The following is a 19,725-nucleotide window of genomic DNA, read 5'->3' as shown; positions in this document are numbered from 1 at the left end:
AATCAAAACAAAGTGGCAAGGTTTTTTTTATTTCTTAGGCCGGGTGTTGGGAAGAAAAAGGAGTCGCACACAGGAGCTTGGGAGTTTCTCAGGCCGGGAGTTAACACCTTTATTTAAACTGTCACAGTGAATGTTAAACTTCACAACTCTCTTTTTTAAAACTCTGTGCAAAAAGGACTTAATTTGAATCCAAAAGAGGGTTTTTTCATGCTTGATGTGTATTCATCTGGCATTTTAAGATAAAAGTGTCATTTTCTGGTGGCAGGCCTGGACTGGCAATCTGGCATACAGGACATTTTCCCAACAGTCCTCAAGGGCCGATGCTGTTGTTTTTGATTGCTTGTTCGTTTTCCTTCTATTTGGCCCTCAGATGGGGTGTCCTATTGGTCAATCATCAATATAGACAATGGACTGAGCTAATCCTAATATCCGTAGAATATGAGAATATGTTGCTGGTCTACGTCAACAATGCTCTGGCAGTTTTTAAATCCCAGTCCAGCCCTCTCTGGTGACCGGTAGAATGAGTTCTATTTTTCTAGTGTGTGTATACAAGAGGTCAAGTTATCATTACATTACAGCTGAGCAATTGAACTGAAAAATTACTGTTGTGAATAAAAGTGTGAAAAATGTGACCTACTGGCGGCCTGTGTACGACCCAGTATGCTCTCTCCTGGCAGTCAAACACCACTCTGTCCGGCTTTTTCCTCTCCTTCCCCGCTCTGTTTGCACACAGAACATGCAAACACACGCACACACACACACACACACACACACACACACACACACACAAACATACACACACACACACACACACACACACACACACACACACACACACACGTGCGCATGCACGCTCACATATCCACACAAACACACACACACATATTATTGTATTACACACATCATTAAACAGACACCATTATCATGATTATCGATCATCATTACTCAAATCTTTGCGCGTGCACACACACACACGCACGCGCACGCACACACGCACGCGCACACACACGCACGCGCACACACACGCACCCACACACACACACACACTGCCATGACTCAGACGTCAAGTGCAACATCCAGAGCATACATGAATATGATTGCCCTATATAATATGATTGTTTTTTTTCCACGACTAGAAACATACCAGCCATCAGGTACATCTACAGTGAAATGATGTGGTGAAAATTATATGTATATGGAAAGACAGAATATGGAATTATATATTATTACTTTATTTTGTATAACACATTCTGTGTAGCTTTATACAAATGAATAGAATAAATTAGGGTAAGGAATATGCTGGCACAGTTTTCATAGGCTCTGTTGATGAGGTTTTGTCTGATGAATGAAGAACGTGAAATCCCAATGCGCTAACCTGTGCTGTTCTTCAGGTACAGTACATCTACAGTGTGTAACTGTATAAATATACTTTATAAATCTGTATATCTGTACTGTATATAACATGAATATAGCTGGACAGAATATGTTCATAGTAGCCTACTGATAATATTACATGGACTTATTAAATGGCACATACTATAAACATGCCCATTCCTCTTTTTCTTCAAATACAAGGAAGGCAGACAAATCATTCCATATGCACAATATATTGGATATACTTGTAATGAAAATGAGGGCCGCTAAAAAATAATCGCACCGGCTTTGTCACAACAGCAATGGCTTAATACAGTCATAAATTTGGCTAAACTTGAGAAATCCGTGGCCAGTAAGCACGGTGCTCAGAGCAAGAACGTCAACTCATGGTCATCTTTTATTTGATGTATAAAAACACAATAAAAAAAAAGATCACAAGAAAATGAACATGAGGGCTTATTTATACAGAAAAGAAAGTAAAGGTCCGCAACACTGTAGAATGCTCCCAAAATATTTATTTGCACTATATGCGAATAAATATTTTGGGAGCATTCTACAGTGTTGCGGACCTTTACTTTCTTTTCAGTTATCTTACTTTTGGTCCAGCACCTGTGCCTACTGATGTGCGCGCATTTTTTGACTTTTTGCATTGGCTTATTTATACAGCCCATATAAAAGTGTCTCCTTCTTATATCAGATTTTATAAAACTTATATAGGCATGTGCCATGTACATGTTTTGTCTATTTAATGTGGTTGGCAAATACTGTACGTTGAACACATTTTTGTGAGGATTTTGCATACACAGAGATGAGTAAAATGTTGAATATCCAGTGAACTGACCTGTACTGTTCTTTGGCCTGCATTACAATGAAGTCCCATTTATGATTCAGCCATTTGTGCAGGTTATTGTATTGTTCCTGTAGGAGAGAACATAACACTTACAATTGCACAGTGCAGTCGAGACAGTGGGGACATTATTACAGCAAATGTGGAAATGAAAGAAGAATATGATATTAAAACATTGAGAGAGAACAATTAAATAATTCAAATGTCCTGCAGTTTCCTACAGGAAATGATAGCACTTTTGTGGATTAAGGAAGTACATAACAATGTTAATGGAGAATAAGTGAATTGCCATTGGAGATGAAGAATGCAAGAATCCAAGTTCTTACCTGCTCATACAGCTCAAGAACTCCTTTCTTGCGTATATTTCTTTTTGCCAAGTAGATCGCTATAACATCAGAACAATAAGAGTTAGATTTGAGATACCAGCAAAACAGTTAACATTTTAAAACTCTCAGTAATGCCACAGCAATGTTTTTATGAGGTAGTTGAACTTCTGTCAGACAAAAATTGAATCTGGTTGCCAATGATCCCATCTGTAATCAAAGGCTACACAACAATTCATACTCTGTCACTGATGACAGCGTCCACTGGGAATGATTCCTATTGTAGTCTGTATAATCTATTCTAATTATTCACGTTTTAAATAGCAATTGATATTCTGTCATTAATGACAGTGCCCACGAAAGATTCCTATAGTAGTGTGTATAATTGAAATGATCATAGTTTAAACAGCAACTGATATTCTGTCATTGATATCAGTGTACAGGAATGATTCATACCAAAGCCTGTATAATCCAAGTGATTCCTATACAGTAGTCTTGCATAATCTAAGTGATTTCTATATAATAGTCTGTACTGTATAATCTAAATGATTCCTACTGTAGTCGCTATAATGTTAATTATTCTTATAGTCTGCGTAATTTAAATGATTCCTACCGTAGTCTGTGTAATCTAAATGATTACAACTGTAGTCTGTATAATGTTAATTATTCCAACTGTAGTCTGTGTAATCTAAATGATTCCTACCGTAGTCTGTGTCATCCACCGGCCACTGCTGAGCAGGCCAGAAGTATGGAGTCTAGAAGAGGCAAATAAGAAAGAGGATATCAACCAAAAAGAATATAAACCAAACGCATCACTCACAAAGCATACACAACACCACCACATAAAGCACACGCACATCAACTATCGTGCATGTATGTACTGTATATTTATGTAAGGGCAGTTCAGACTTATGGGGTCCCATAGAGACATATATACTGTATGAACATAGCCTACATGTCATAGCATTAAATGGGAAACTGGCATGTTATTTCAATATGAATAAACCATTACCATGGCAAGGCATCGCTCAGTGTGTTAATGGTGTTTGAGCTGTATCATAGCCTCTTACTGCAGATGGGGTCGCCGTCGGGCCTATTCACTACTTGCTGAAAATACTCAACTACATCATAACAACATTGCTATGACATTACAGACAGCCTTAAGTAACATATTAAAGGGGTATGCCACTATTTGGGGGCTTAATACAGTTAAAATCGTTGGCCAGAGTTTATAAAGATTTATAAAGCATGCTACACGGATTCATTGACTTTCACTAGCTTAGTGACATACTCCCTCTTTTAACTGGTCTTAAAGCAAGACAACGCTTAACATGAAAAATAAGACACTTTATCACCTTTATAATCCCCAGCCAACAATTTTAACTGTATTAAACCAAAAATAGTGGCATACCCCTTTAAGACATAGCCATAACAATTTTGGTGACAGTAAGGTTTTAACATACAGGTAGGCTCTGCACTAAGGGGTTAAAATGTATGTTTTTTTTAAAAAGATGATTATGTTTGTATAGTATATATACTGGAGGAATTAAACGTATATATTCATAAGAATATATACTGGAGGATTTAAAAGTGTTTTAAACACATTCGCAGCACAAATATTGAATGGCATGATTTCAGAATTTCAGTGTGAGTAATCCCTTCCGTACAATCATGCATTGCTCAATTCATTAATAATAACAAATTTACAATGCATGCAATCTACTGTATATTGAGACTGTGCTGATATGTCAGCAGAGGCTTGGTAACTTTAGTACCAGTAAAACATATATCCCAATACTAGAAATGCACTCAGAGAGTGCAGACCTCCGCCAAGGAAGCTGGTTGATAGAACATTTGACTACGTTACAACCTAATTTCTGTCTTGATCTTGTGGAGTTTGATATTGGAATTGCCCTATCCCGCAATGGTGAAGAATATTTTTAAAAATCCCAGGATCCAAATCACAGCGAAAAATGTTATCTCTTGTTCCTTTTATGATTTCCAACAACTCTACAAAATTTAATCAAAATCCAAGCATAACTTTTTGAGTTATCCGGTTGAATTGCTTGAGGAAGGTCATTAGACCGAAACGTCGCAAGTAAAACTCTGCAAATGAGAACAGTGTGCAGGAGCTTTTTTGTCTCAACGTTGGTGACCCAGTGGTTCCACTCCTACGCACCTGGCCTAAAGAGGAGTGCAAGAATTCCTAAAATAATATGAGTTATCCTGCTGACAGACAAGACAGACAGACAAACCAACGCGACCAAAAACACATCCTTCTTAGCGGAGGTGATAAATACAATGGCACAGCATTCCCAGACAAAACATATACACTGCCAGTCTCTCTCAATATGCCAGGTGGCTGCTAATCAATACCGCCAGCTCCACCATACTGTGGTTGGAGGAGGTTCGCTGTCTGTCTACAGGTGAAAACAGCAGGTGAGTGTGTGACAGTTTCACATATACAATATAATCAGAGACAGAACGATATACTCCTCTGGTATCATAGACCAGAATAGCACGGGATAGAGAACAGAATAGAATAGAGAACAGAACAGAATAGAATAGAATAGAATAGAATAGAATAGAATAGAATAGAATAGAATAGAATAGAATAGAATAGAATAGAAAATGGCACCTGGAATCGGTAGAGTGATGCGTCTGGCTTGAGGATGAGTCTCTTGTGGTCCCTCAGGGGGTAGATGTACCCAAACGCCACCATCATCGTCCCAATGGCACACGCCTCTGCATGGGGTATAGATAGATACATGCACGCATGCATGCACGCACACACACACACACACACACACGCGCACACACACACACACACACACACACACATAACACACAACGCACAACACACAACACACACTCATACACTTGATACTTCACATTACACCTACTCTTGGGATGCACATTTATTATTCATATTATTATGATATTCCTTTATAAAGATGTGACAGTTTCAGAGAGAAAAAAAATGTGATTGAAATCAGTTAAAATCAAATCAATTATGACCTTTTTTTACAAAGACTTCACATAAAACAAAGCGAAGAAAATGAGGATGATAGTGAAAGTGTGTACGTAAAGTATGCGCATATAGCTTGATCTTACCTTCAGTGTCTATATTAAAACGTTTTGCAAGCCACGCTGCCACATCCTCCCCTGTGTAGTGGAGAGAGAGAGAGAGAGAGAGAGAGAGAGAGAGAGAGAGAGAGAGAGAGAGAGAGAGAGAGACAGAGAGAGAGAGAGAGAGAGAGAGAGAGAGAGAGAGAGAGAGAGCGTTGTTATTAAAGAGGCAAATGAGGCGCTGCTGGAGCATCCTAATCAACCTGAATGTCACAGCATAATCATCATTTCTCCCCAGGCATGTGTGAGGTGTGTGCATCGCACAAATGTAGTGTGTGTGTGTGTGTGTGTGTGTGTGTGTGTGTGTGTGTGTGTGTGGGTGAGAGAGAGAGAGAGAGAGAGAGAGAGAGAGAGAGAGAGAGAGAGAGAGAGAGAGAGAGAGAGAGAGAGAGAGAGAGAGAGAGAGAGAGAGAATGTGGCACGCGGGAAAAGCTTGCATGTTTTAATTTGTCTGAGAGAGAGAGAGAGAGAGAGAGAGAGAGAGAGAGAGAGAGAGAGAGAGAGAGAGAGAGAGAGAGAGAGAAGGTTATTGAGACAGAGCAGAGAGGAGCTGGAGTGATGGGTAAGGAGAAGGAATAGCCATCACCCGCTGATCAGGAGGCTGCATGTGTATTCTTAGAACACTTGGAGAGGAGAGACACAGACAGAGAGAGAGAGAGAGAGAGAGAGAGAGAGAGGGAGAGAGAGAGAGAGAGAAGGGGGAGAGAGGGAGGATTATACTGTAGTATATATGGTAGATGGGATGAGATAGAGAGAGGGCCAGAGCGAATGAGAGGGAAGAAGAGGCACACAGAGAGCAAGGAATAGGGAGACGAATACACAGAACATCACATAGCAAGACTACGATGGATGATGAGCGAATACAATTTTTCCAAGTACAGAGCCTACCCCACGGGTACAGTAGGATCAGTTGCCCATCAGTTGGTCATTGCCATTAACAGCAGATCTATAATACTGTGGTCTTAAAGAACCACTTCAGTCAATTTCAATATGCTGTTGCATTGCTCACGCTACCCTTGACTTGTCAGTACCCGGTGATGCCACATTTTTCAGTTCAGCCCTGTCCGAGATCTGTGCTATTCTAATGGGGGCAGCTTTTGTTGACATTTTTAAAATTCTTAACATAGGCCTACTCCAAATATTTTCCCAAAAGGTATTGCTGTTTGCTAGTTGTCTGCTGATGTTGCATAACCTATTGGATATCTTTAGGAATAAATAAAAATGTTTTTTTTAAATGTAAACAAACACCTGCCCCCATTACAATGACCAGGAAAAAGCTGACGGAAAAAAAAATCTCAGGTACTGACAAGTCCAGGGTAGTGTGAGCCTTACAACTGCATGTTGAAATTGGCTGAAGTTATCCTTTAACGTGTTAACCCTCGATAATGTTTTACATTCTAAATTACAGAACTACTACATCAATGTGTTAGTACACCTCAAACATAGTGTCACTTTATGGCCTAAAGAGACACCAATAGTGTAGTTGATGTAATTTAGAATGTAAAATGTTATCAAGAGATAATTATTGAGGGGTATCATTAATTATATCCCAAATTACTTGCCTCGGCGAAAGCTGACTGTTGACTCAGAGAGCTTAGAGGAATCCGTCTACATGGAAGGTGGGAGATGGTCTGAGCTTACTTTGCCATTAAAATTCATTGGAGTTTCAATTCAAATTTAAATTCAAATTGTGCTTTATTAGCATGACTGTTACGATATAGTGTTGCAAAAGCATACAACTAACAAGACAAAAGTGTGAATAGTGTTACCTTAACCAATCAGTAACGGAATCTGTGGGTGAGTTCTGCGTCACCACTCTCAACTTTTTGCTGATTGGCTAAATAGTGAGCGAACCGAGCTAGAAGGGTTTTGTTATGTGCAGAGCCAAAATCTTTGGGTGGAAGTACATAGGATGGCATTGCCAGGCTACAAATTACTGAGAGGTAATACGAAATCTGTGCTTGGTAATCACAACATGCAAATATTGAAATGTTTTTTGAAAGTGCACACGAGTATTGTTGCTGATTTTTCTTGTACCTGATTGTATTGTACGTATTCAAATTGTACCTTCTGAATGCATTAACAAGACTTTCAAAGTAAACTATGGAAAGGTGCACACTTGTCCTCTAATGCTAAGACTGGCATTCTACTGCATATGCCTTATATATTCTATGAAATTTATTGGGATGCGCCTATAGGTCTTCCGTGTGTGTGCAGACGTATCACTCGTGCATATGACCTGACAGTGACTGCTTATTATAGCAAACTGAGGAGCAGCTTACCTCAATGCAAAGCTGTTCCGTAATGCCAAGCTTAATTCACGAGCAGCAGCTCTTCCTGCTCTACGTAAAGTAATTGATTAAATGTTCTGCCAAGGGGTCGATATATAGGCCTATAGTATGCACAAAAGTAACAGGAGTACAAGGTTTCTTTTAACATTACTGTAATTGTTTGGCAGAACATGCTGGAGGCTACTACTTTTTTGTTGTTAACCCTGAGTCACAAATACAGTGGATTGATTAAACACAGTTCATTTGTTTTTGGTTAGATTAAGCATTTTAGGCCTTAGCTGTGGCTCAAATGGCTAAGGCACTGTACTGGTATGCTGGGGACAGGGCCACTGACAATTTTGGCTGGGCCCAGGACAAAGTCATCTGAAAGGGCCCCCCACCCAAAACATTAAATGTAATAAGGGCCTAATTATGGGTCCCCCATCTCCCTGGGCCCACGACAGCTGACCCCTTTGTCCCCCCTTGTCTGCTTTCCTGGCTGGGGATCCGGGTTCAGTTCTGGCCGGAGGTCAGTTCCCAATCCTTTCTTAACCATTTCCTGTTCTCTCTTTCCTATCCTGACAAAAGATTAAGGCACAAAAAAATAAGATTCTAGGCTATACTGGCGCAATACACTTTTCCGTTTCCTTTGGGAATATTTTAACTGTGTCGCCATGAAAGAATCTTGCAAGTTGCTATAAAAAATGAATGGCTGATTTTGGAGATGAACTACAAACTCCAAGCAGCGATGAAATTGAATGTATAAAAAGACCTTGCAAATTGCCATAAAACTATTTCTGATTTCAGACACAAGCGACAGGCTCCAATGAATCTTATTGACAGGCATTTTAATCATGTTACCGGCAACCAATCAATTAGCTAATCAAGTGTGTGCTTATTCCCACAGCGTGCATATCTGTCTTTGGGGACTGTCCTTAATTGGGGGGCAAGCGGTTGGAGAGCTCGGCATGACAGCCACAGAGGGGCATCATTATTGAGTCAGGTCGGTGGTGAACAGTGACCCATTAAATACTCATCTCCCACGACTTCAAATAAATCACTCGTTAACCCCTTAGTGGAACAGACACAGATAGTCACATGTGTGATTAGAACATTGACAAAGAAAGAATTCCCTGTATGATGTAACAATACTCTAGGGGAGTCTGGGGGATTTTTAAAAAATCTATGGGAGTTCTAGAGTGTTTGGATAGAATTAGAAAAAATGTTAAGAACTCAGTTCTCATGAACATATGAACACAGTAGCCGCACACTAAATGTAGCCACATACTAAAGAGGTATGAAGCCCAAAGTATGGTTTAAGACCTTTTCCAGCAAAACACTCTTGGATGTAAAGAAAAAAACAGATAACCCATTATTTATGTGATTTATTTCAACCAATTCCTTCACAAGGAGAACCAATGAGTTCTGCCAGTAAGTGCTTTCAACAGGCACGGCCGTAAATAAGAGTCGGGGAGAGACAAGCCGTGCTACCGAAATAAATCATGTCACTTATCGCAATAGAGAGGCGGAGAGGCTGCAGCTATTGAACCGGGGAAAGAGGAGAAACCCTCCAGCCAGCACACATCTTTACTGTGAGCTCCTCCTCTGCTCCCTCACATATTATATTTTATTTATATTTTATTTAGTGACACATAGGCTAGCAAAGATTGCACAGCAACTGTCAGAATATGCATCCTCATCTGTATTCTTGGATGCAGATTCTGGCTGTTGTCGTGCAATCTTTGCTATGTGTCACTTCAAATAGACACAAAACGCTTAAGGTTTTTAAAAAATAAAATATAAATAAAGTATAATATTTGGTCACATTATATAACCTTCTTACATTCTTGAATGTAGATTCTGGCAGTTATCTTGCTATTTATTGTCATGTGACATTTGTCCTAGATGCAAACTGTGTACTGCTTTTCAAAAGAGGCAGTAAACATAACGACAGAGACAATATCTGAGAAAAAACCTGTAACCTTCATGAGCCCTGATGTTCCAAGCATAGACAGTGCAACACACACACACACACACACACACACACACACACACACACACACACACACACACACACACACACACACACACACACACACACACACGTAAACACACACACACAGCACCTCCTCCTCGCTACCACGCAGCCAGGCGGAGGAGGGCGGAGGGAGTAAAGAGGAGGCGGAGAGAGTCCATGTAACCAGCTGCACAAAGCAAGCGTTGCCATGGCAATGAATTCTTCAGCCCCAGAGGCACATGAGGGGCTGTGAGACGTGTGGACCTGCATTCAACATGGAATCCGTCAGGAGGGCACAAGGCTCCTAGACAACAGAGCTTGGTCGGCACTCCCTAATAAATATCAGGGGTACGTGTACCACTAGGGGTACACAATCACAATGCAGGGGGTACGTGGACATTTTAAATAATGACAAATGAATGGAGCATAGGGACAGAGGATGAGATATAAAGTATGAGTGAGGGGGTACTCATGGTTTGACAAGGCTTAAGGGGTACAAAGAACAACAAAGGTCGGGAAACACTGCTCTAGATGACAGAGCATGGTCAGTTTAAGAACAAGTAAAACTTTTAAACTCACAGCCAGCTTTTCACCAAGATGGATGAGAGTTTCTGATTTAAAGACTTTGTCCATCATGATGTGAACACACCATAATGGCTATGCTCGCTGATTGTTCAATGTGCTAGAAGTTTACACCAGAATAAATAAAACAATGACATAAATCATTAGCAAATACCATGTGGTGTCAATGCGCACTGTTCTGCCAGTGGAACGTTGTAATCGTCGTTGAAAAGACTTTACTACCATAGTTCTACACTATTTATAACATTACACAGTCTGGTAACATTTTATAATAATGTCTGCTTATAAGGCATTAATAACACCTAGTAAATAATTAACTAATAATGAACAAAACATTAACAAATGTTTGTAAATGACTAGGGAATGTTAACAAACGTTTGTAAATGACTAGGAAATGTTATGTTAATATTGTATATTTATCAAACATTTACAAATTGCTTGTAAATGAATAAAATACTTTATTATAAGGTATGTAAAATCTTGAATATATCATTTGTAGATATTTCATAAAGCAATAATAAAACTTGGGTAATAATAAAAACCTTTGTTAATGTTTTGTTCATCACAAGTTAATTATTTACTAAGTCTTTATTAAGCAGACATTATTATAAAGTGTTACCAGCTATAGGAAAACATTACATCTTGGTCATTGCCATTTTGGTAACACCATATTCATAACAGGGGTCATGTCGTAACAGAGTGAAATGGACCTTGTACATCAAACAGTGTGGCGTCATGCAAAGGCATAAGTATTTCACGCTAGCGCATTCCGCATTGAGGTGCGACGTGCTCTACAACACCAGGGGAAAGCATGTTTGTGCTGTGACCAGGTTCACACATTCGTTTTCCTGCTGTCCCAGAACATTTCTGTGGCTTCCGAATTTCTGGACTAATTTCTGTTGCTTGTGCGAAAATGCTCTGCTGTGCCCTGACCAAAACCATGCCTTACCCTAACCGGTCAGTAAAGCAGTTGCCAGTTGGTGTACTTTTGCCAACAACAGCGAAACAAGCAAAGGAAATGACAGAATTGTGCCTTGACCAAAACCACCTCTAACCCTAACCTTCACAGGGTGTTGTAGACCAAAGTCATGATGCACAAACACGATATGCGGTTCAAGTCTTCGTGTTATCCAAACGCAGTTGCAATGATGCCATGTTTTGTCATAGGTCTATGCACCCCAAGCGGAGCAAAGGGATTAAGTCAAGTAAGTCATGTATTTTTATATACACTGCATATATTTAGGGGGGGCTTTTTTGCCTTTATTTGACAGGTTAGGGAAGGTTATGACAGGAGGCGAGTGGGGAGAGAGAGAGAGATGGGGAAAGGTCGGCAAAGGACCCGGGCTGGGAATCAAAGACAGGTCGACCACATAGCAAACAAGTGCCCTACCATTTGTGCCACAGTAGGGCCAAGTAAGTCCTGTCTTAACAGTTGGCGTCTTTTTACCTGTGAGAGCGTGAGGTATTGTGGTGATGACGAGACGCTGGGTCTGGGACTTCACACCTGACGTTGGGTCCTGCATCTCCAGCATCAGGGCCTCCACCTGTACAATCACAAACACAGTACAGTGCAATAACAGTTGTTAAAAATATATATAGTGTATTATTTGTTTTAAGGCATTTAACCACAGCGTCTCCAGCAGAGAGTTTTTTTGACGTGTGACAGTGGTTCTCAACCTTATTTCAGTCAACGCCCTCTTGATCTCGTGATATACCTCCCAATGCCCCCTTGACCTCATCATAACCCTTGAAACAACCCCCCCCCCCTCCACACACACACACCAGTTTTTAAAACATAAAATAGACAACAACAACCCCCCCCCCTCAATGGCTAATAAGCACTGACAACTCCAACTTCAACCGGCACTATGCACCGATGCGTAGCAAAATACACCCTCTGTAAACAACGCATAAACATGCGTTAGTTCGGGTCACTTGTGTCAACTATGTAAGCTACCTAACAAACAGAGAAGCATAGACAAGCCAAAAAGACGGCCATGAATTCCATTCAGCACAAAAGAAAGGAAGACTGGCATAATAAAGAGTTACAGATTGAGAAATCAGAGGCAGGGAGACGGGCAAGGATACCATGAGAAACAGGGAGAGGATGGCGTCACAAGAATCAGAGTGGCATGGATAGACTTTCAGACACAGGGAGACAGACACCGACAGTGGCAGCATCAGAGGCCGTCAGACTGGCACAGAGAGCATCAGGGAACAGGAGAGTGACAATGGCATAGAGTAGTGTTTACACAGCCCCAGTGCTCCACAGCCCCCTAGAGGACATTGGCAAGCCCTAGGGAGGTGTTGAGAAATGTACAGCTGAGAGGGGGGGCAGTTGCCATTGGGGTGCATTTTTTCTATTTTTTTAAAGTATTTAGGGGGGGGGATTTTCAAGCCTTTATTTTGTTACCTCCACCAAGGAGGTAATGTTTTCGGTCGCGTTGGTTTGTCTGTCTGTCTGTTTGTCCGTTTGTCTGTTTGTCTGTTTGTCTGTTTGTCTGTCTGTCTGTCGACAGGATAACTCAAATACTTGCAAACGGATTTGGATGAAACTTTGTGGAGTTGTTAGCAATGACCCAAGGAACAAGTGATTAAATTCTGGTGGTGATGCGGAACAGGGGCCAGGACTTTTTTAAAGATTTTTCAGCATTGCTGGCCTATATATCTAGATGCCCCTAATGACCAGAAACTGAATTGCGGGGACTCCACAAAAAGAAGGCAGAAAGACTTAGGGTGTAACATAGTCAAATGTTCTCTCAATGTTCTATCTATCTCCTTGGCGGAGGTCTGCGCTCTCTGAGTGCTCTAGTTTTCTATGAGACAGGATAGTGGAGGAGGCACAGGAAGTGAGTGGGGAGAGAGATGGGGAAGGGCTGGTAAAGGACCCGGGCCGGGAATCAAACCCGGGTCAGCCGCGTAGTAGACAGATGCCCTATTGTTAGCGCCACGGTAGAGCCGTCTATTTTATTTTTTAATACTAAGGGGGTGTTGTCAGGCTTCTGATTAGGTCAAGGGGCCGTTGAGAGGCTTATGATGGGGCCTAGGCGGCGTTTGTTCAAAAAACTGGCATAGACAGAGCATCAGAGGTCAGGAGAGTGAGAATGACATGGACAGACCATCAGAGGCAAGAAGACTGGCTGCCATGGACTTGAGAGGACTATCACTCAGGCGAGTGCTAGTCAGCACACCTTCTCCTTCTCTGTCTGACTGGCCTAGTTCTAGATAGACTGGACAGGCAGATGCAGGGATAGGGGCATGGACAGACCACGAGAGCAGAGGTGTCAAAAGTAGAAGTAGAAGTAGAAGTTTTTTTTTTTAAACCAGGCACAGATTCCTTCCAACGTAGGTGACTTCGCCGAGTATCTGGTCTACTGTACACCACTGCACCTATCTCATGATCAGCTGATTATGAGCTGGTTAGATTTTTTTTAGGCTTTTAGGTTTTTTTTTCAGTAGAATCACAGTGTAGCTACCTCAGTGTGATCAAAGATACCGGTGTGATCAAAAAGAGGACTGACACAACACCTCATTAAAGGGGTATGCCACTATTTTGGGGCTTAATACAGTTAAAATCGTTGGCTGAGGTTTATAAAGGTGGTTAAGTGTCTTATTTTTTGCAAATTAAGCGTTGTCTTGCTTTAAGACAAGTTAAAAGAGGGAGTATGTAGCTAAGCTAGTGAAAGTCAATGGATCCGTGTAGCATATAGCATGCTACACGGATCCATTGACTTTCACTAGCTCAGCGACATGTTCCCTCTTTTAACTTGTTTTAAAGCAAGACAGCGGCTTACATGAAAAATAAGACACTTTAACACCTTTATAAACCCCGGCCAGCAATTTTAACTGTATTAAGGCCCAAAATAGTGGCATACCCCTTTAACCCATTTTAGCCTGATGACTCGCATGTGTCATCAGAGTCTAGAGCTCTCCTGAAGTGATTACACCCAGTTACAGGTGTAACTTGTCAGGAACCATACTGAGACCACATCAACAAAGGTGTCAGTATGGTTCACTTTCGAGGGGTGTCGGTGCGCTTTGGAGCATTCACATATGCACAGAAAATGCTGAGTCACAGGTCTGAGTTCGTTTACATGGCTAGAGTAGAGTAGAGTACTTTTGTTGATCCTGAAGGAAATTAAGGTGTCTGTCAGCTAGCATAAATACGCAAATACAAAACTTGCACCAAGACCATACACATACTTGTACATCACAGTAAAATTATAGCACACTCTGAGTACCACCATCCGGCTTACATACACACATGCTCTCTCACACACACAAATACACACATTCACTCACACACACACACACTGAAAGCAACCAAATGTGAAAATGCCCTGTGGCATGGAAAGAGGCCGTCCGACTGGCATGGACAGACCATCAAAGGTCAGGAGATTGAGAATGGCATGGGCTTAGCATCAGAGGCTGGAAGAGAGGCATGGACTTGAGAATTTCATCACTCAGGAGAGGCCTACACACACAACACTCCTCTCCACTCCTCTCCTCTCCTCTCCTGTCCTCACATCTCCACTCCTATCATCTCCTCTCCTCTCCTCTCCTCTCCTCTCCTCTCATCTCCTCTCATCTCCTCTCCTCTCCTCTCCTCTCCTCTAGTGTCCTCTATCCTTTCCTCTTCTCTTCCCTCCCATGCGGTATTGCCATGCCTGAGCCCTTTGAAACATCCCTGCCAAATTGATTTGTGACACCCGCCCGCTGCCCCCCCATTCCTTTTGGATTGTTTGAAGTGGTGCTCCTAGCTTCTGAACACAAGCACATTCACAGAAACACACACACACACACACGCACGCACGCACGCACGCACGCACGCACACACGCACGCACGCATGCGCACACACACACACACACACACACAAGCACACACACGCACGCATGCACACGCACACACGCACACGCACTCTCTCTCCCTCTCTCTCTCCCACTATACTCACTCTCTCACCCCTACCCCACCCACGGACACACATACGCTGTTCCCCCTGTCCCTGACTAGATGGAGGAAGCAGTCTTCTTTGTGATGCTGGACGGTAAAGGCCGCAGAGGGCGCCAGAAGAGCTGACTGTGATCCAGGGCTACTATAGGCTACAGGTGGCAGCTTCTCAAAACGCCCAGCCTTCAAACCCTTGCCAGCCAGGGGCAGGCAGACACAGTGTGTGTGTGTGTGTGTGTGTGTGTGTGTGTGTGTGTGTGTGTGTGTGTGTGTGTGTGTGTGTGTGTGTGTGTGTGTGTGTGCGTGTGTGTGTGTGTGTCCGAGCTTGAGTGTGTACGTGCGCATGTACGTAGTCTATGATTGAGTGTGTGTGTGTGTGTGTGTGTGTGTGTGTGTGTGTGTGTGTGTGTGTGTGTGTGTGTGTGTGTGTGTGTGTGTGTGTGTGTGTGTGTGTGTGTGTGTGTGAGAGAGAGAGAGAGAGAGAGAGGTGTCCAGCGCTAAAAGGTCACTGGGTGCCCTGCAGAGACATACAGTGGGGAGGATCTGAGAGGAGAGGCAGATTTAATTGGGCCAAAGAGGCTCAAGTTAAAGCTGAGATTATAGGCTACCTGCCCAGCACATTGAGCCTAGCCACTTAGCCTACTGGATCTATTGGACCACTGATTATGTGTCTGTGGTTAACATGACCAAAAGAGATATTGAAACAAAAAGTGAGAATCAAAAAAGTAAGAATAAAAAAACAAGATAGGCCTATAACAAACAAGTATACGCTTATTTGGTTTGATTAATTCTTAAATGAATAAATAAAAAGATACACCACTATCCATCAAATGTAGAAAAATGTGTAAGCATGTGATGAACTTGTATTCATTCAGTGATTATTTGTTTCATGTGTGTAGTCTGGTCAGTTTATTGACCATCATTCAAAGGCATTTAAACACATGCACATGTTCTGTCTTTCAAAATCTATAGGCTATCATTAACATAAATTATTATTAGAAACCAAAATGCTGCTTGTTGCGTTGATTGGGGTGCGCTACGATATTTTTCACTATAGGCTACCATTAGTAGGCTTTGCATATGGTAACTAAGTTCTGGTAGTCCTATAACGAAAACAACGTAAACAAATGAATCTGTTAAACACTCAATCAGCTGTGAGCACCCTGTTCAGGACTAATACAATAACCATGTGAATTGATATATGTCGCCTGTGTCTGGCATTCAAGATAACGACGGCGCGTCACTGTAAAAAGCATCTCAGATCAGATGAGGAGAAAATAAGGGTAACCCACCTTCTTCAGGCATGCCACCCGTGGTCGGTGCCGCTGTCCGTAATCGTGAACGTTTTTGATTGTCATTTTGCTCTCCAATCAATTACCAACGTTGACGTGATAAGAAGGTGAGCCAAATTAAAGGAAATCTTTCAAGACAGACCGTTAGGACGAGTGGGTCCCAAACGCCTCCTTCTACGCGTAATTATCGTTAAGCATTCAGCAACAACCAGCGGATAGACATATCCGCCAATGGCACGTCTGCAGCCGGTGAACCTGTCTCAGCAACCTGATGGGAACGGGGGTTCCGAAGATGCTTATACAATCACGCTGTAGTGTCGACAGGTGGCGACATTGTGTCGTCTAAATTAAATAAAAAGGTAGGTGCTGTGTAGGCATATGTCTGTCTATGTCTCATATTGACTATAGCCTGTGAATTGAGCATGCACCAAGCACACTGGCTACTCTTTGCTAAGTAAATAAATAATACGCATCGTCATCACCATCATCATCATTGGTATCAAATGCAAATGTGGCTGAAAGAGGGAGGTGGGGAAATAACAAGTGCAGTTTCTTATCCGAAATTTGTCTCATGAACCACATAGGCCTAGATATATTATTTTTCTTTAATATTTGTCAAATACATGGATGGCATAGATGGCATTCCAATCTTGGGTCCCTGCAACATTGTAATGGGCGGAACATTTCAAATGACTTTGTTCTGGGCCCAGCTAGACTGGCAACAGCTTTTTTCAGCTATGAGCTGAAAGAAGAAAATCTAACCGTCCTTTAAACATTGTGATAACTTAGTCAACAAGCCATCTACAGGCCCAATTAATATGCTGTCAGATTTGAACTGCTTAAAATTTGGTCATGCACGTGTAATGGATGCCAACTGGCAGAGTTCGGAGACCTTTATTGACGTGGTCCGAGTTGAGTATGGTTTGCTAGTTACAATGTGACTGTGTAATCACTTGAATAGAGCTCTAGGTGTGATCAAAAAAGGACTGACACACCATAAAAGTCTTACAGGACCAGAAAAAGCAGCCAGTTCTTTTCATAACTCACAATATCTGCACATCTGCACTCATCACAGTGGTGCCATTTAGAGTATCCTGACCAGCCGCCTCTCTGTCTGGCATGGCAGCTGTCTAGCTGCAGACAAGAAGGCAGTACAGAGGGTGGTGAGGACTGCAGAAAAGATCATCAGATCACCCCTACCGGCCATTACCAGACCTGTACACTTCACACCCCAAGAGGGCAAAGAGCATCATTGTGTGTGTGTGTGTGTGTGTGTGTGTGTGTGTGTGTGTGTGTGTGTGTGTGTGTGTGTGTGTGTGTGTGTGTGTGTGTGTGTGTGTGTGCGCAAGAGAGAGAGAGAGAGAGAGAGAGAGAGAGAGAGAGAGAGAGAGAGAGAGAGAGAGAGAGAGAGAGAGAGAGAGATTAATGCCAATGTCTTATTTATATGTTTCAGTTTAAACTGTACACTTAGACTGGTCAAATGCAATTTCAAACTTCTGTGCTAACCCTGTTACAGAGATTTTGGACAGAAAGTATACTTGACTTGACTGGACTTGACAATATGAACAAAAACAGAACTGAGTACTTTTGCTGTCGGTTCCCTAAAGAGGACTGAGTTTGCTTTACTTAAAGGAGACAGGGTGTGAAAATATCCCAAGTATGCACTTTAATGTACATGAGGTATGCATTTTAAGTATGTACTTTAGGTATGTACTTTATGTAACCTATACAGTAGGTTTGTGCATTGGGTATCTCTATGACTGCACTTTAACTCTGTACTGCTAACATTGTGCATTTTGTTACTATTAGGATTACTCTTACGAATGTAATTGTAACACTAGTTACAGTAATAACATACTACTAGTAGTCTTGTCATTACATCTGTAAGAGTAGGCTATATATTAACTTAACACAACTCTGGTTGTGTATTATGTGGCCGCGTTTGTGAATGACTATTCCTTCGGGAGCAATAAAGAAATCTTGATCTTGAGCTTGATAGTTCACGGTGCTATGAATTGCATTGGTTTATTCCCTAGTCTTGTGCTATACATAGGCAGTAGGCCTACACGAGGGAACATTTTGGATTGAGCTTGCACTGTCAGCTGGGTAGCATGGCTGCTACTCAGGAGGAAATCGAAGCTACACGTGTGGCTCAGTTTGTTGCAGACACACAGAGGGGAACGTTTTCTAGTTTTTCTAGAGTACTTTTCTACATGAACACTTATATTAATACTATAGAGATCAATAGTTTGAAGGGAGGCTTTAAATGCCATTGTACTTTGACAATAACAATAAAAACGTTTATCTATTCTATTCTATTCCATTCTATTGCGCGCACACACACACACACACACACACACACACACACACACACACACACACACACACACACACACACACACACACACACACACACTGTCCAGTCCAGTTTGATTTTATTCCGAAGCATTTATATGAGAAAATTAGTGAACAAAACATCATTACTTTAATAAACAGACCAGGACTCAAGATAGAAACTCGTTATTGGAAGTGATGATGTTTCACAACTTGTTGTTTACAAACATGACCTCAGTCCTTTCATCCACACAGTTAAAATGAGCTATTGGAATCGCCTGGTGTTTACTAATAAATGACACTGAGGGTCTTTTAAGGTTTTAAATACGGAAGCTCCTGGTGGCTCTCTTTTTTGCCCATTTTTGGATTGGTATTTTTTCTGAAAGAAGCAATTTACTTTCTCAGTGGAATAACTGGGGGCTCAGAAACTCAACTGTAGCCTGCTGGATGGAATTACTTTAGCCACTTCTAAAAAACGAGTGGACTGCCAGAACCTGTAGGCCTAGTTGAGTTTTAAAATCAAACCAGTGGGGATATTTCCAAATGCTAAAAGAAGTAACTTCCAAATTCAGTGTTGAAATAGCACAAGGGATGGGAGTGGAATGCTTG

The 19,725-nt window shown here is 41.7% G+C and overlaps 1 protein-coding gene across 1 annotated transcript in view; it reads right to left on the bottom strand.

Annotated features, from left to right (window-relative positions):
- The window catches only part of rgs9b (regulator of G protein signaling 9b), a 35,175-nt gene extending 18,327 nt beyond the window's left edge, over positions 1-16,848 (bottom strand). Inside the window, exons 1-8 of the mRNA XM_063221727.1 lie at positions 16,783-16,848; positions 11,990-12,086; positions 5,659-5,709; positions 5,183-5,289; positions 3,248-3,299; positions 2,548-2,606; positions 2,216-2,292; positions 638-719 (exon numbers count right to left, since the gene is read on the bottom strand). Of these exons, the coding sequence (XP_063077797.1) occupies positions 638-719; positions 2,216-2,292; positions 2,548-2,606; positions 3,248-3,299; positions 5,183-5,289; positions 5,659-5,709; positions 11,990-12,086; positions 16,783-16,848 (591 nt within the window). The remainder of the gene's footprint in view (positions 1-637; positions 720-2,215; positions 2,293-2,547; positions 2,607-3,247; positions 3,300-5,182; positions 5,290-5,658; positions 5,710-11,989; positions 12,087-16,782) is intronic.
- Positions 16,849-19,725: the final 2,877 nt, after the last annotated feature.

The sequence above is a fragment of the Engraulis encrasicolus genome, chromosome 17, assembly GCF_034702125.1.
Source record: "Engraulis encrasicolus isolate BLACKSEA-1 chromosome 17, IST_EnEncr_1.0, whole genome shotgun sequence".
Classification (NCBI taxonomy): domain Eukaryota; kingdom Metazoa; phylum Chordata; class Actinopteri; order Clupeiformes; family Engraulidae; genus Engraulis; species Engraulis encrasicolus.
Note: the sequence above shows the minus strand (reverse complement) of the source record. Positions and strands in the feature narration are given on the sequence as shown.